We start from the raw sequence: 16,164 nt of genomic DNA on the forward strand, positions 1-16,164 counted from the left end.
TCATATCCAACAGTACTCCTTGTATTATGTAAGATGGCGCCACTCTCAAATTTCCACCACTGGAAATACTTGAAGATAATGAAACCACTGTAAAAACTAAATAGCATTTTTCTCATGGGTGTAATATTTGATCTTTCGCTCAAAGCCCTATTTCTGATAAAAAGTACTACCTTCATAACTAATCAACTGAAAATTACGTTATAGTTTTGAACTTTAAGCAAGAAACAAAAGCTTACCACAGTAATTGTTATTCCGACCAATGAAGCTAAAATTTCTTCTTTCACTAAACTTCTAATATATTAAAATGGTATATATACCATCTCCGATATTAAACACGCGTGCAAAAATATATACATTATACTAAAGAGAACAACACCTAGTAGAGTTATGTACAACACAATGATGTTATATTTCGAAAGATATAACATAGCACGGTAAGAGAAAAAACAATCTCTGTTAAACGAACGACGAGTCCGCTCAAACATAACAACCGACATTACGTAAAATAAATTTATCGACTGATCACAGATACAGTCCAGCAGAGAATTCTTTACAACTGCGACGTATCTAACTAGTTTGAGTATCGGAGTCAGAAGATACGTGTAGTGGGTTACAGTGGAAATAATCGTGTACATACGATTAGTTCCTCAGTAATAACGCAAATATTTTTATGTCGCGTGTTACCGTGTTTACATATCATTTTATTTTATACAACTATTCTTATCTCACCAACTATTGTACGGCAACATTATTTTTTCAAGATTATTTATACTGTCGTCGATACTTCACTTTCTTATTCGGCGTACATTCAATGTTGTCAGTGATATTTTTTTTTATATGCTTGCTTTTCTACCGCAATCGTATAGTTAAAAAGGAGAAACACAATTACAGGCTTAGGCTGTAAACGGCAGAAAGGGAAGCATATACACGTGGAATTAAATATAAAATGAAATCGCTAACTGCTGTCTCGATTATGGTTTCTCGGTACGGTGGTGTTTGTTGAAATCTTCTGGAAGGGACGCGGTTAAATGGAATGACGATTGGACGAACGACGAGATCTGTAGTGAGGAAGATTACCTGTGAAGAAAAGCAAAAGTAGACTATGTAATGTTTACTTTATATTTAAAAATATATACATACATAATATATATATATATATATTTATGTGTGTGTGTGTGTGTGTGTGTGCGCGCGCGCGCGTATATACATAATATATGTATATATATATATGTATATATATACGTATATATCACACATATATATATGTGCATATAATATCGCCATGATCGTATGTAGATAATAATAAACTATAACAAAGATTTAAGTTAAATTCGCGTATTTTCTGTTACAAAAGTAAAAATATTACGAGCACCCATTAACACATTCACGACAGAAACGAACACTGATATCTCGCCGCAATTCCAAGGATAATAAGTGTGGAAGCACAAGGATCTCAGAGTCACGGCAACTCACCAGCGATTACAACGCGAATTGCACTGCGGTCGCGAATGAGGATTTTCGTTAGTATGGCTGGTGCCTCTGATTTTGACGACCACCACCTCCTCTTTGTTTGCCGCCATAGCCTGATCCACCTGAAACATGCCGTCACCGTACACACAGTTAGTATATTTGGTTAGGACGAATTTTATATATATATAAGACACTAAATAACCACATACATAAATTTACAAGTCGACTCTCTTGCAACGTAACACACGCATATATGATACATTATTATTATAAAGATTATGCCAAAGGGGAAAGACATTATTACTACATATATTATTTTCTAACACTACAATTACTACTATTATTACTATTAATACTACACATAACATAAGAACAAAAAAACTACAAGCTAAGGTGATAAGCTGTACACTGTTTGGAACGATATTTTTCCCTTTCTTTGACAGACATGTAGAAACATTTCATAATCGTTAATCGAGTCTTCATTCTGTAATAACGAGTAAGCAACATGAACTAATAAGCAACGAAGTGATGAACATGAAAAATTAAACAGAATCTTTTTTTCGGCCGAATATACGTCACTGCTTCTACAGTTGAAAATTCACTAAGGTTTATGTCGAAGCTACACTTTCACGTTCGCGATTCATCCCGAATCAGGAGTCGGATCCAAGTCGCTGCAAAGTTACTGCAAAGGATGGATATGCACGGTACAATTTCTAGCGGTGGCAAAGCGTCAAACTGAGTACAAGAAGTAGATAGAGGGAGAGAGAAAAAAAGAGAGATACAGCAAAAATACAAGATCATGGATAGAATATCAAGGAACGCTGATGCGTACCTTTACCGCGTGCACCACCGCGCCCGCCCGCGTAGCCACCTTCGTAATTACCACCGCCATAGCCGTAGCCATCTGCGTTTCATGAAACACACGATACAAGAGACAATGGAGTCAGCGCTCGCCTGTACCGTCGTACAGCGATCAAAAGGGAAAAACAAAAAGTTAAAGAACAGGAGAATCAAATGCATCGCGATATTCCGGAAAAAGAACTGACGAAAATCTATGCCCGAAAATGGGCACGGGGGATACCTCCGAAGAGAATCATTGAGAAATATTGACCGTTTTATACAACGGAGAACGACACTTCACTCTGTACACACATATATATATATATATATACACATTATATATATAATATATATTATATATGTTATATATAATATAAACAAAATATATAGATGTTACATATGTATATATATAACTTATATGTACGAACACACCGACTCGCTTACAATATGCATGTATACACGAAAGAAAGATAATTACCGCCGTAACCGCTGTAGTCATAACCACCGTAACCTCCATAACCGCCGCCATAATAATCGTAACCACCGTAACCATCGTAGCCACTACCGTAGCCACCTTGGCTGTAACTTCCTCCGTAGCCGCTGCCATAGCCTTGTCCCCAGCCACCTTGTCCTCCAAATCCACGACCTCGTCCGCCTCGAGAACCTCTACCGCGCCCCACCATTCCGCCGCGCATTCCACTCATGCCGTCTAACTTGGGTGTCGCTTTCTTCACGTCCACCTGGGGAGTAATTGAAGTTCAATTAGGGTAGAAGAAAATGATGGAAAACGAAACGGTATCGTCGGCTGCTGAAATCGACGAGTGTTTCGTTCATGAGTAACGATGAAGAACCTAGAAGACTCACTGCTTTTCCATTAATGGTCTGTTTCGGTGTCTTGAGCAACTCGTTAACCACCTGCTCGGATTCAAACGTAATGAAGCAGAACCCTTTTCTCTGGTTCTTTGTCTTGTCGAACGGCATCTCCACTTCAACAATCTGAAAAGTTGTGTGTCAATAAATCGTATGTGTAAAACAATTTCGTTCTACTGTGATTTAACAAGCGACACCTACATTACCAAATTGTGAGAAGAAATGTTTTATATCGTCGTCGGACAGCTCCGTCGAGAGACCACCGACGAAGATTTTACCATGTCTGGCCTTCGCCTTCTTCGGATCGACCTTCTTGTTGTTGATGACGTGATCGCCGGCTGACATGATCTGCAAAGAAAGTCACTTGGTTATTATATACATGTATGTCATTTATTGCATTTAATATTTTTCATCTTTTTTGGCCGTGACAACAATTTCTGTTGCACTCGGCTAGGATAAAGAAAAATTATTGCATTTACCTTATCGAGAGCTTCGGCTTTAGCAAAGACAATAAAGGCAAATCCTCTCGATCTGCCCGTATTGGGATCTGTCTTAACATTAATGCTCTCAATATCTCCATATGTATTAAAATGATCTCTTAATTCCTCTGAAATGCGGAAACACAACGAGTAAAAAATAATGAAATAAAGAACAAAAATGCCCGCGGAGTCTTTCGCCGGGATAAAGTACAACTTTATCTTCGACGATATTTTGCGGTTCACTAGGTATACGATAGAACTTACTGTCAGTTGTCTCCCAGCTCAAACCACCGACAAATAATTTTCTGTAAGCAATAAGCAGAAATAATATTTTTAAATAAATGAAATGGAAGAGAAACTCTTTGTTGTCGCCCTAACTTTTCGACCGCTATCGCGGCGTTTACGACTGCGGTTTATTATTTCAATTGAATTTTAGCAGGCACACTATGTTAAAGTAAATGAAAGAGAAATAGAGAAATTGAATGTGCCTATATATCAATGATATAGAGTCCTGATTACTTCCGGTCAACCTGCAAAGCAATGGAACTAATTTATTTTTACCAAAAAAAAAAGGCTCGGCATAAAAATCTTTTACAGAGACACTGCACTAACGAAGCTAATTGTTTGCAAAAATTTACGCAAGGCGATTCAAGAATGTATATTCCTGCGCAAAGTCAGAGTCGTACTAAAAACTTAATAGAGTGCATTTGATGATCCACGATGCTATCTGCAAAAAGGGCACTGCAAAATAATTTTGATGTATTTATACAAGTGCGATTACATATTGCTCGTATTGGAATTCCAATTGCAGCAACACAAAAACACAAGATATTGTCCTACATATGTAGATTTGGAAAAATAAACACGTTCCTTGCATGTGACTAAACAAGATAGTTACATTTCTAACAGCAAGAAGTATAAAGCTACAATATACCATCCCTAGAACAAATGAACTCTGATAAATTTATACGTACGTTATATTATACAAAAGTTACATACGCAGTTGCTACGCGATAGCGTAGTGAAATTGAAGTTACGAGGAGACGGCTTTGCGCGCACCACAGGCAACTCGATTTGAACACCATAACATGTTCGTCAAAAACATTAAAGGAAAAGTATTCTTTTTAGAAAAAAGGTACATATACATATGCGATGTATGTGTATTATGTGTGTATATGTGTGTATGTACGTGTAGAGACAACGCATCAAAGAGAGCAAAATACTATTATTAACGATGATCCAAATAAGCTACAACTCCAGTTGACATACAGCTGCCCCTAAAGAAAATATAAATAACTTCTCTAACGTAACAAATCCCGATTATTAATTGGCCCAAATTAGTGGCATGTGGTAGGATCGACTGCAACTCTATTGGAAAGCTAAAAATTAATTTCCATATGTTACAAAGATTAACATTGGTCATTGATGCATGAATTTGCTCTGTTCTTATCTCTCATTCTCTTTTTGCTCTTTCTTTGTTATCTTTATTTGATTTCTCTCACTAAGCGACATATATTACGGCACAATATTACATTCAGACACTTGTACAATTCATGGCTCGTCAATGAGGCTTATATTACACACGACTGTCTCGAGTCTTGAGATACACTTTTTTTTTACTACTTCGCATTTTCAAAGAACAAGCTGCAATATGTACATTTTGCTGTTTCCGTTTTCTCTATCTTTCCTTTAACTTTTTTTCCGGCAGTGTTTAGTCTGTACTTATATACGTTTTATCAATAGATATATATCATTTTTGTATATCATCTAGGGCTGATGATAAATACCATGGGTACCAGTTACTCGCCGGTATCTGTTGTCAGGTCAGGTCACAGTTAGCCGGTTGCAAGCAGCCTGCCATAATCGCACCGGGATGTTTGCCACCTGCAGACCAAGTCATATAAACTGCGTTAATGGCATTCAGCTATCAGAGATATATGCATTGGCCCTAGTGTCTCTGTGCATTGTTTATGCCCAATATAATCCAAATATCACTCGACAGCGGAAATTACTCTACGTATTATCCAGCAGGCAAGGTATGTGTCACTGCGGCACATATTTGATCTCAAGTAATTTGACTCGACTTCCAGCGCTCTCGTGTCGCCAAGGAACATGATGGACTTGAACTCGATGCGGATCGCTCGCACAATAATTCCGACCCCGAAGTCATTCACGAGGCTTCGCACTTCAATTCAGAGATCCCAGAGATAAGCATGGATGCATTGTCAATCGTTTTGAGCAATTGACTAATCTGAATTTGACTGTAATGTACTGTGAATAAGGACAGATGACTCGCAACTGATCAAACTGGATTTCAAAATTATACTCTATAAAAAAAAATATAATATACAAATGTTACATATTCTTACAAAATATATATAAGTAGGATCTACATATACATACAAACTCTTTATCAATGCTGAAATTGTGACTGCCCTCCATTAATTATAGGACTAGAAGAGAGTTAAACAGCTAAGTGAGAACAGAAAGAAATTTACAAAAAAGTTAGAAAAGCTTGGAAACAGATAAACACATACCTCGTATAACTGTAGCACATGTATAGTCACAAGTATAATTAATATAATAATGTATAATTATATATTTACCTTATTTTATATATATACTCGTGTGTGACAAACAATATAAAATATATATAATATATATATATGATCCAAATGGATTTACCGCAAATGCATTATCAATATGATGCAGTAAATTGTTCAATAATTCACAATTATATTATTGTATCAACAAATACTCATTATTCCATTCATTGCACAAATTCGGAGCATTGCTCAGTTAGACCCGTAGATGTCTATGTGATAAATACCAAATACAAAGCTGCAAAGTGACGTTAGATCTGTTTGCGTCTCGTGTACTTTCTGCGCTTCTGACGGAGAAAGCAAAAAAACAAACGAACATGGCCTGCGCATTTTATTGATGGAAAAAAAAAAAAGAGGGAGAAAAAACTCTATAAAAATGCAAAATACTGCGCGCAGGAGAAAGTGCAGAGTACACGTAACGTGAACGAATCTATCTATACACACGTATCTCTTTCTCTTTCCTTCCACCCTTCCTCACTTCTTTCTTTCTCTTTTTTCTCTCAAGCCGCGTAAAAAGCCCCGACATCCCGTACGTCATGATAATCCGAAATTCCGACCGAACACGCGTCGGAGGACACCGGCGACGAGAAAAGAAACGCAGTCGCGAGTGCGTTGCAGACGTACGTCCCAAAAGAATCGCGCAAATGTTCGTTTGTACGGCCGATGTGAACGGATTACGTCTCGTCGGCTCGCCTATCGCCATTTTGTTCGTTCAGCGAGAGAGCGAGGAGCCCGCGGCGGAGGGGGACGACGCCGAGCAATTTCGCGGGAAAATGCACGCAAAGTGCGATGAACGCGAGTCGACGGGTCCTAAGACTGCGAGGAAGATGTGAAAATCGATTCCAATCGCGACGGATGGCGACTACGGGCGAATAATAGTGTGGAAAATTTTACCTGTCCTCCTGTGAGTCCTGTGAGCCATTTTCCACGGCGTCTCCGCCATCGCCGACGTCGCCGCTTTCAGCATCGCCGTTCTTGTCGAAATTTTGCTCAGCCACGTCTTCACTGAAGTCCTTGCCTTCTTGCTGGTCGCCCATTGCTCTCGCTGCTTTGACTACACACGCTGTACCAACGTATAAGGATTTTAGAAAATAATAGTGCGAACACTACAATTCTAACAGCGACGACGACGACGACAAGACATCAATGACACAGACGAGACATTGAACGCCTGTGCTCGCTTTCTTCAGAACGCCGACGATTGTCGCCATCTGCCGGAGGGAATGTGCAAACACCACGAAGGCCATTAAGCCCGTATCAGACTACGGATTGGGATTGAGTATTGGATTGAAATTTAACCAATCAGGAGTAAGTTTACTATACTTGAGATTATTTTCTCTTTTTCAATTGGTCAAATTTCAATCTAATCTCAATCCCAATCCATAGTCTGATACGGGCTTTAGATTAATGACGACACAGATGAATGAACTTTATTAAAAGCCGCCGGACGATTTGGAAATATCTGAAAACAAGCAATCTTTTGCTAATTAGCAGGAGCTTATGCACCTGCGGAGCACAAGCTGTGAAGATGATCGAATTGCGATCGTTGGACTCTGAAGCCAGGTCCAGAATAGGTTGCAAACACTCAGGCTGCGAGTTGCGAAGAATGGCAACTACTAGTTACAAAGTATTATTTTCGGTCGTAAGACAGTTGCGGTTGCTTAAAGAGAGTTGCCCAACTTTTAACTTCTTGGCGACGGCAACCGGCAATCGCAACTATCTCTTACAGCCGAAAATAGCACTTTGTAACTAGTATAGTTGCCATCTTTCGCAACTCATAACTGGGTGTTTGCAACTTATTCAGTGGTGTGATTCTAATAAGCGTGGTCTACAATGGCAGTAAGCAGTAAGAAGTAAGCGTAAGCGATAAGAAATAAATCAATTACAGTCGATTATGACAAAAATAATCAAATGTAGTTGATCCATTTCTGAAGCCAGCGGCACACGGTGCTTGTTTTCGTGTTGGATTGCTTGCTGGATGAAAATATTGCGTTGTGATTGGTACATTTCCGAAGATGGATGGAAATGCACCAATCAGAACGCAGTATTTTCATCCAGCAAGCAATCCAGCACGAAAACAAGCACCGTGTGCCGCTGGCTTTAGATTATTCGTTGCAGTTGCACCAGCACTGCTTGCACTTGAAATGAAATCGATGATAGACGGTAAATGCGATGTGTCAAATAACCAAAAACCTACAATCTACATACACGTTAAATTGCAAGAAAAAAATCAATAATAATCTGTTTTTTACAGCTTCCGAGTTTCTGAGATATTTTGTCCAATTTTTCCATTTTTCCCCTCCTTTCACCGTATCTTCCTTTCAAGTATCTGTCTACTTTTTAAATGCAGTTGCAGAGAATTTTTTTCCATTTTTTCTTTCCAACTAACTAGCGTTCCAAAACTTATCGAGAAAGATCTCGAGACCGCCCGTTATCGTTATCCGTTCATGCGTTCACCGCAAGCGCGCTGTGGGACGTCCATTAGCCGTAAATTAGAAATCGCGATGTGACTGCGAGTCTTAGCACGCACGGTGGTGTCACTTTCAAAGGTCAAGTCACTGAGCAGCGCGGAGCCAGATGAAGTTGTGAGCTCTCGCATTTCGACAGCTGACGAGCCCTCTCGACTTCCGACACGATGACGTAGGCCAATCACCGGCTAACCGACCGGCTCGTACTTTGAACAAGTCACACACGCACAGACAAATACACACACGCTCGATCGCAATTAATCGTCCGGGAAAAATGACACCGTGCTAATTATCGCTGGACGCACGAGCCGAAGGAGCCGCGATTCAGGACGGTGCAGAACCGGCATGGGTAGTCTTTTCGCAGCCGTCATTTCTTGAAAACTGCAGGTAATGAACTATTAATGCGTGTGCCGCTGACATGCAAACTCATTCTCATTAACAAGTCTGATTACGTTATCAGGCCGACGTCCCTCGAAGAATACTCACCATGGCCTCTGCGACGGAGCAACAGCAACAACAGACTACCCTGGAATTTTATCAGGCGATGGCTGACTTCAAGAACATGTTTCCACAAATGGACGATGATGTGATTGAAGTAAGAGCCTTGTGTTTCTTGAAAATCAATATTATTGTATCACATTCTGGTCAATCTATAAATAATTTATGTCTTATATCCTCATTCTTATATCATGCATTCTTATTCTGTCAATATTCACCAGGCTGTGCTGAGATCTAATCAGGGTGCTGTGGATACAACAATTGACCAATTGCTTACTATGAGTACTGATAACGAGAATGAGAAGATCAGAAGTGAATTGGAGCAGAAAGAGGAACTTCCAAACGTGGTAAAGTCACCACAGAAGGACTCTAGTAAATCATTAAAAAATATCCACAAGTGGCAACCTCCATTATTGGGGCCATTGCCGGATACCTTTCTGAGACTTCCTCAGCAAACATCCGACGATGCCGTTGACTCGGCATATCCGCAGGAGAATTCTATGCTGGAGGACGAGAGAATCGCCATGTTTCTTCAGAACGAGGAATTCATGGCGGAGCTTCGTTGGAACGAGGACTTTTTGTCTACGTTGGAGCATGGTAAACAATCGCGCGTTCAGCTTCAGGATAGTGCAAGCAAGTGTCCAACAAACCTAAAATCTACTTTTCCTTTCTCCTTGTAGACTCGAAACTCGAGAAATGCGGCGGTCAGACTGGTCACGACGACGAGGATCTATTTAAAGAAAGACTGAGAAACATGGGCAAAAGTAAGTATACGCGCGTATAACGACGCGCAAGCGACAACAATTCTAATTAACAATGTTCGCAAATTATATGCTAACGACGAACGTGTCATTACAGTGTCTCGACGCAAGTTCGCGCAACTTACGAAAGTATTCACTCGCAGTAAAAAGCGCGGCGGCAGGCAATTGCTGCCGCCGACGGCTTCCTGCGACGATCTCCTGGACCCGGAGGAGTCATCCAGACCTCAATCCTAAGACAGACACTCGTACCTACGAGTAGGAGCACCCATGCTCGTTTCATTTCGAAGGAGGAGGTCGGAGCTCGGTGAACGAAGCTTAATGTAATTTAGATGTCACGTCGGAAATAAGCATATCTATGTCGTTGTAATGCGACGAACACGATAGTCGCGCGCGGAATCGTAAAAGATATAAGTTAATTAGCAATTTAGGTTTCTGGCTCACGCAACGGCCCGGCGATGCACCGTGATAACGAAATCGCAAGGCTGAGACTGACTCTGTTACGTTATGGCGAGAAAATGAAAAAACTCGGCGGGGAGAAAGAAAGGGAGAGAAGAGAAGAAGAGCAAAGATAACGGGAAACGAGATGTTGTTTGGTTGAACGGTGAAAAAAATTATCAAAACGTTCGTATTTCGGCAAACAGGCAGATGTACACGTACCATGTAGAACGGTAGCGCGTTGATTGATATTAATGTATTTCCCGGTAAGATAGAGATTGTTTCACAATTCCGACGAGTTCGATGTGATATTGTTTGCAATATATTGATAGTGCCGACACGGAATTTTGTCCCGATAGATTTAACACTTCGTTGTGGCATGTCTCTACGTTATTTGCGATTGTTGTGTGACCGCTTGGATTCGGCATGCGACGATCGAATCAAGACTGGAGCGCGTGAATCTCGCGAGGCAATTTTTATCACGAAGTGCGCGTCCCTGCGTTCGCTTTGTTTGTTTTTATTTGTTAATATACGCGTTTTACGACTATGAGGGTAGCTGATCGTGTTGTATATATACATCTGTGTCTATTGTATGCCGATAGTGCATTAATGTTATTAGGGAGGGTGAATTTATTGGGAACTTAGGAGACTCGACGTCCATTTGGACTGAATCGATCCTTTCGGAAGGTCGGACTCTCTAGGGAAAGTGGATACGCAACTCCCTTGAAACGATCGATTTGTCGAAAAAAAGAATAAAGAAATGGATGAAGGGATTCACGTCACATTCTTACGAAAGATGTGCCACTCTTATAATTTATTAACATTCTGTGGGATAGTACTTGTTGCTGTTTCGATGATCCTCACTTGGTAAAATCAACTTAACGTTCGGTCAAAATCATCAGCTTGTGTGGCACCTTGGAATGATTTCCGAGCGAGGCATTCTCGATCGAGTGATTCGCTCTGAAGCTCGAGACGTCACAGAACGTTACATCACCATGCGCCTTCGTCCATTTATTCCTTCAATTCTGCGATTGCGATCACACATACACACGTACGCACACATACATACACACACACACAACACACATATAGAACGCACATACCCATACGGTGCGGTAAACACATCCGTTGCACCCACTTTTAGACGTAAAAAACCTAGTCACCCACTCTAGCCATTATTTATTGAACAGGAATCTGATACTATAACGATATATTGTGAATGTAGAAAATTATTTATAAAAATGACCATAGTCTAAGTCATTTACAGACGCAACAATATGTGCTACGGCGGTCACATATATACAAGAATAAATGGAAGAGAAGCCGGATCGAGCTGTATTGATTTACTCCATATTATTAAACCGATATCAAAGCAAATATTGGAAAAAGAGGATTGCACAAATTACAGACCAGAATCAGAAATACGAATTTCACTGATTCCGACCCCTCGTCACTTTATTTTAATCGACAAAGTTCCAACCCGCGATCTTTAATCTCCAATATTTTGTTTCAGCCTTATCTTTTTTAAAACTGAAGTTAGGAAAGAAAAATACCATCGTACATATTTTCGCTTAAACCTTCGTAGTTGCCTAACTTCAGAGTGACCAGCGATAAGACAGAGCACAAAATGATCTTCATCAAAACTGATGGACTGTTCGATGCTACGTGTCGGGTTGTTTGAAGAACACCCTGGCACCGGAGAGACTGTAATACAACAACTGGAACTCAGCGTTCCTCTCAGCCAAACGTTTCAACGTGAGCGCCCTGGTCTGCTGGAGCTTCTCATCTCCATGATCGTCCTTGCTCTCTGCGGCGTGCTTCTCCTGAGCGATGTGCTGTTCCACCGTTTTGAACCAGTGCAAGCCGTCCAGCTCAGCGCTCTGGTCGAGCAGCGCGTTGATATAGGCGATGCCCATGGCAAAACCGTCATCGGTGAAGGCCGCGCCCTGTTGATTCTTCTTGAACATCTTCTCCTTGTTGGAGACGGAGTTGTCGACGAAACTGAGCGTCAACGGCGGCATGATGGCGTAGAACTGCTGCAAATGATAAGACTTGGCGTCGCGGAACGCCGACGCGAACACGTCCACCAGCAGCTTGAAGTATTGTATACCCTCGGTGAAGTTGCGTACCAGGTCGGCAATGTCAGCCTCTAGCCGTTTGGCCGCGGCTTGCGTGGTCGCACTGTAATTCAGCCCGCGGCAAAGCGATTCAAATGGTACCGTTCTCTCGATATCCGGTAAGAAGGATACCGCGTTCGAGCTGGCGTGGAGGCCGCCGGAACGGATCAGCCGCACGTAGCCCAACGCGTTGCCGATCTGCGTGATTAACTGGCGAAACTGGTCCAGGTAACTCAATCCGTCAGTGGTCATGCCTAACTTCCGGATGCCTTTCTGAAACTTCTCCGCACGTTCGTACGTATAAGGAGTGCCCCCGGCTTCCCGTTGCGTCCGCACGAACCTGATGTCGCGCATCAGTCGCGACTTGATGTGCTCATCGAAGAGGAACTGCGAGAAAGTGTGCAGCTTGACGCGCAGGAACTGATACACGAAATTCACCGTGGTGCTCATGATGCCGGTGCCGTGGGTGCGAATCGAGTTGGCGATGTGTCTGATGCCGATGGTGTTCAGGTGTTTGTTGCCACTGCTATGCTCCACGAACGTTTGTGTGTTCAGATTGTATAGGTATCTGCCGAACATGAGGCAATTAGTTTTTCCAAGCAACGGGTAACTCTATTTTTTGTTGAAGATAATTAAGAACACGTTACATTTAGTTTTAATGATAATGTAATTGCAGGTTTCGGATGATAATAATGAGAGAGAATTTTGATGTTATTTTTAAAAATAACTTTCCCACACTATCCTACCTTTCAAGACATTCAGCAAAGACATTTTGACATATTTATCTTGACTTTTCATTTCACATTTTCAATGACAATTGAATATATTCAACTTGTATACCTGGAAACAAATACGTGGATGTTACGCATAATCTCCAAAGCGTCCAGGCCCTGCTCCAACGTCTGCGTCGGCAGGTGATTCTGCACAGTATCCAGACCCATCTTATAACTGGCCAACGCATGCATCGTTCGGTAGGTCCTCCAATCGTGCAAAGCCACTGTCGTTAGATTGTAGAACATATCATCCAAGTAGTGCTCGACAAACCTCTTTGTGCAAACCATATTCTCGGCCAAGGGCAATGGAGGTGCTCGCACTACCCTGCAGCCGTCTTTAGTGCCAACGTTGAAGGGATTGGCGGAATCGAGCTTAAGATGCGCATGCACATGAAGCCGAAGGCTGGTCTCGATCTCATGGCAAGCTGGCTTTAGCACGCTCTTCACTAGACCCTCCCTGAGCTCTACAATACGCTTGTCTCTCAACTCGTTCGACTTCTGCTCGCCCATGGCACTGTGGAAAGCGGCGAACAAGTGGGCGAGGTGGCAAATGTTAGAGTTGCCGTCGATGATCGAGGTGAAGTACGCCGGCAGCATGTTCTGATGATGCAGCAGCAACGAGTAGTCGCAGAGATCATCGACAGACTCGTACAGTTCGGCCACAGAGTCGTAACTATCTAGCAAGTATCTCAGTTTCACCACATCCTCTTCACGGAACGTGTCGGTCAACTGGTTGGCGCAGGCAAGCGCGCAGCGCACAATTAGCCTGCGATCTGCGCTCGCTGGGCCGCCCATCAGCCGCATACTCAATCCTATCAAGGACAAAGCGTCCAGTCGTTCCCTGCTGTAACCTTTATCCTTCTGTACGAGACCTTTACGCGCCGTTTCCAGCAGAGCCAACACATAATAAGTCATATACTGTAACACCTGCGCCTGCGACTGCACCACGACTGGTCCGAGCGCGTGGAACGTCGTCTGCAGGGACTTCTGCAATTCCATAAGCCTGCAGATCAGTTGCACTGTGCCCCGATTCATCGGTTTCGAGAGCAAGGCATGAAGATTTGTCACGAACGAGACGGTTTCTTTCATCTGGGACAACAAAGCCAACAGGTCAGTGAGCAAAGTGCGCTTTTGACCTATGTCCGATACCTGGAGATTGATCCTCGTCAGGATGCTCTGCATCTCCACGCACCAAGTGGTCGCTCTGTGTATCAAATTGTTCACCGTGATCGGTAGCCTTTGAGTTCTCGCCTGCAGGATTTTCTCGCCCACCTGAGGGCTTACCACGTTGCCGGTTTCCTTCGGCACGATGTCGCTGAGGAACTTGCTGGGTACCCATACGACGTTCCCGATCAACGTGACTGCATAGAACTTTTTGTTCGCCTCCAACACTCTCTTGACTAGCTTCTTGTCGTAGGAGCCGAACAGTTTGATCGCAACAACGATACCGACGTTGACTCTTATCCAATTCTTATTCAATGAGGCGTGATCGTTGGATTTGCTCTCTATGTCCGCCATCGTGTTCTTCAGGTAGCTGACGATCTGTTCGTTCATGAGGGGGCCTTTGTTCACATCCATCACGTGCTCGATAGCTTTCAGAAACATATTTCGTCGTAATAGTTTCTCTTGTAGGTCCCTAAGAAGATGATCAAATGTTTCCAGCTTTGTCTCAGCAACTCCAAATTGCGACGGATTGTGCATCATGGAACGTACATGCATTCTGTATTTTTTCCATTGATCTACTATCGTCGATTGTACATCAACGATCTCATCCAGAGTCATAAGGATCACAAACAAGTCTACAAAGCCTTCTATCAAAGCTGGTAAATAGATATCGTGGACACCACCTGACAGACTCGCCAACTGCTGTGTAGTTAAGTATACAACAGTTAACATTCGGTTGGCAAAGATGGACAGATCCTGAAGATCAGATAGCAACTTAGTTATATCAGTGAGATCGTTATCCATACATCTTTCCCCATGTGCAAAGAGTTTCGCATAAAATCCTGCAGCTTCTATTTTCAGCAACCTGATTTCCCTACATGTACCTGCCACTGCTGCCAGCAGCTTGGACAAGACTTTGTTCTCCATTTCTACCAAGGAGATGATGCTGATGTCCTCTATTGTTTTGTACACCAGCCGCACAGGACCTTCCACAATGTATTCTAATGCAGAGTCGCCTCCCCAGGACTTCTCCACCAGATTTTCGAAAAACACCCCATATTTTCGCAAGTGCATTGCACCAGCAGCTTTATAGATGCTCTCATCCTTCTTAGAATTCCATCCTGGTGGTTCTATCATCTTTGATCAGCAATTCTATATAATGCGTGACGATAATTCGAAATATGAGTAATGTAAAGGTTAAATTTTATGAGATTTGTACATGCTTTACATTTGATATATATATCACCTACCTTACACTTCTATTTTATATTCAAATTTGAGCAATATATCAATTTCTTGTTAAAATGTAGTCACTGAATATTATTATTCTTTCATTCTTTATCTGTATCATTGTTGTTATTCTATCTATGGTTTGTTCTTTGTAGCTGCACTGTTGAACTGGTGCAATAAGTTAATATGAGACAAATATAGGTTTTCTCACGCTAACTTATTGCACCAGTTTAGCAGTGCAGCTACAAAGAACAGACCACATACTAGTGATAGATAGAGTGAGAAAACCTATATTTGTCTCACTTTAACTTATTGCACCAGTTCAACAGTGCAACTACAAAGGACTGACCAATGATTAAAACTTTAAGGGCCGATTGTTCCAACTTCTTGGTAAGTTAACTGACAGTTAAATCATATGTCTGTCTTTGTCCAAATTGAAGGAAAAATAAAGACAAA

General features: G+C 41.8%; 3 protein-coding genes across 9 annotated transcripts; 1 reads left to right on the forward strand and 2 right to left on the reverse strand.

Moving 5' to 3' along the window:
- Nucleotides 1-665: 665 nt before the first annotated feature.
- LOC105180565 (RNA-binding protein squid) lies at nucleotides 666-7,426 on the reverse strand. Of its 4 annotated transcripts, none has more exons than XM_025300344.1 (11): nucleotides 7,157-7,340; nucleotides 5,447-5,543; nucleotides 4,659-4,747; nucleotides 3,924-3,964; nucleotides 3,660-3,787; nucleotides 3,382-3,528; nucleotides 3,175-3,306; nucleotides 2,789-3,050; nucleotides 2,303-2,374; nucleotides 1,474-1,592; nucleotides 666-1,077 (listed from the first exon to the last, which is right to left on the reverse strand). In XM_025300344.1, exons 2-10 carry the CDS (start codon nucleotides 5,447-5,449, stop codon nucleotides 1,522-1,524), a joined length of 945 nt encoding a protein of 314 aa, XP_025156129.1. In that variant the 5' UTR covers nucleotides 5,450-5,543; nucleotides 7,157-7,340; the 3' UTR covers nucleotides 666-1,077; nucleotides 1,474-1,521. The 4 variants fall into 4 exon arrangements, with proteins under 4 accessions (XP_025156129.1, XP_025156130.1, XP_011135012.1 ...); XM_025300345.1 differs by lacking the exon at nucleotides 7,157-7,340 and adding an exon at nucleotides 5,672-5,972; XM_011136710.3 differs by lacking the exons at nucleotides 4,659-4,747; nucleotides 5,447-5,543 and having other exon boundaries at nucleotides 7,157-7,425.
- A 1,293-nt stretch (nucleotides 7,427-8,719) lies between these two features.
- On the forward strand, nucleotides 8,720-11,752 carry LOC105180563 (CUE domain-containing protein 1). Of its 2 annotated transcripts, none has more exons than XM_011136707.3 (5): nucleotides 8,720-9,117; nucleotides 9,174-9,325; nucleotides 9,450-9,825; nucleotides 9,909-9,992; nucleotides 10,087-11,752. In XM_011136707.3, exons 2-5 carry the CDS (start codon nucleotides 9,218-9,220, stop codon nucleotides 10,221-10,223), a joined length of 705 nt encoding a protein of 234 aa, XP_011135009.1. In that variant the 5' UTR covers nucleotides 8,720-9,117; nucleotides 9,174-9,217; the 3' UTR covers nucleotides 10,224-11,752. The 2 variants fall into 2 exon arrangements, with proteins under 2 accessions (XP_011135009.1, XP_011135008.1); XM_011136706.3 differs by having other exon boundaries at nucleotides 8,725-9,117; nucleotides 9,191-9,325.
- SWIP (strumpellin and WASH-interacting protein) lies at nucleotides 11,684-15,913 on the reverse strand. Of its 3 annotated transcripts, none has more exons than XM_025300342.1 (3): nucleotides 15,363-15,544; nucleotides 13,382-15,234; nucleotides 11,761-13,109 (listed from the first exon to the last, which is right to left on the reverse strand). In XM_025300342.1, the coding sequence occupies exons 2-3, from the start codon at nucleotides 15,208-15,210 to the stop codon at nucleotides 12,086-12,088; spliced, it is 2,853 nt and encodes a 950-aa protein (XP_025156127.1). In that variant the 5' UTR covers nucleotides 15,211-15,234; nucleotides 15,363-15,544; the 3' UTR covers nucleotides 11,761-12,085. The 3 variants fall into 3 exon arrangements, with proteins under 3 accessions (XP_025156126.1, XP_025156127.1, XP_025156125.1); XM_025300340.1 differs by adding an exon at nucleotides 15,729-15,913 and having other exon boundaries at nucleotides 12,086-13,109; nucleotides 13,382-15,630; XM_025300341.1 differs by having other exon boundaries at nucleotides 11,684-13,109; nucleotides 13,382-15,615.
- Between the last annotated feature and the right edge of the window lie 251 nt (nucleotides 15,914-16,164).

This window comes from Harpegnathos saltator, unplaced genomic scaffold (genome assembly GCF_003227715.2).
Source record: "Harpegnathos saltator strain DR-91 unplaced genomic scaffold, Hsal_v8.6 scaffold359, whole genome shotgun sequence".
Lineage (NCBI taxonomy): Eukaryota > Metazoa > Arthropoda > Insecta > Hymenoptera > Formicidae > Harpegnathos > Harpegnathos saltator.

Bases quoted from the DNA above. Each gene is read 5' to 3' on its own strand.
- LOC105180565 (XM_011136710.3), bottom strand. From the start codon at position 7,299: ATGGGCGACCAGCAAGAAGGCAAGGACTTCAGTGAAGACGTGGCTGAG. The intron at 3,529-3,659 runs GTAAATGCAATA...CTTTCTTTGCAG, and splicing joins AAGCCGAAGCTCTCGATAAG to ATCATGTCAGCCGGCGATCA. The intron at 1,593-2,302 runs GTACGCATCAGC...GGCATGTTTCAG, and splicing joins CGGTGGTGCACGCGGTAAAG to GTGGATCAGGCTATGGCGGC.
- LOC105180563 (XM_011136707.3), top strand. From the start codon at position 9,218: ATGGCCTCTGCGACGGAGCAACAGCAACAACAGACTACCCTGGAATTT. The intron at 9,826-9,908 runs GTAAACAATCGC...TTCTCCTTGTAG, and splicing joins TTTGTCTACGTTGGAGCATG to ACTCGAAACTCGAGAAATGC. The intron at 9,993-10,086 runs GTAAGTATACGC...GTGTCATTACAG, and splicing joins ACTGAGAAACATGGGCAAAA to TGTCTCGACGCAAGTTCGCG.
- SWIP (XM_025300341.1), bottom strand. From the start codon at position 15,615: ATGATAGAACCACCAGGATGGAATTCTAAGAAGGATGAGAGCATCTAT. The intron at 13,110-13,381 runs GTATACAAGTTG...CATGTTCGGCAG, and splicing joins ATCCACGTATTTGTTTCCAG to ATACCTATACAATCTGAACA.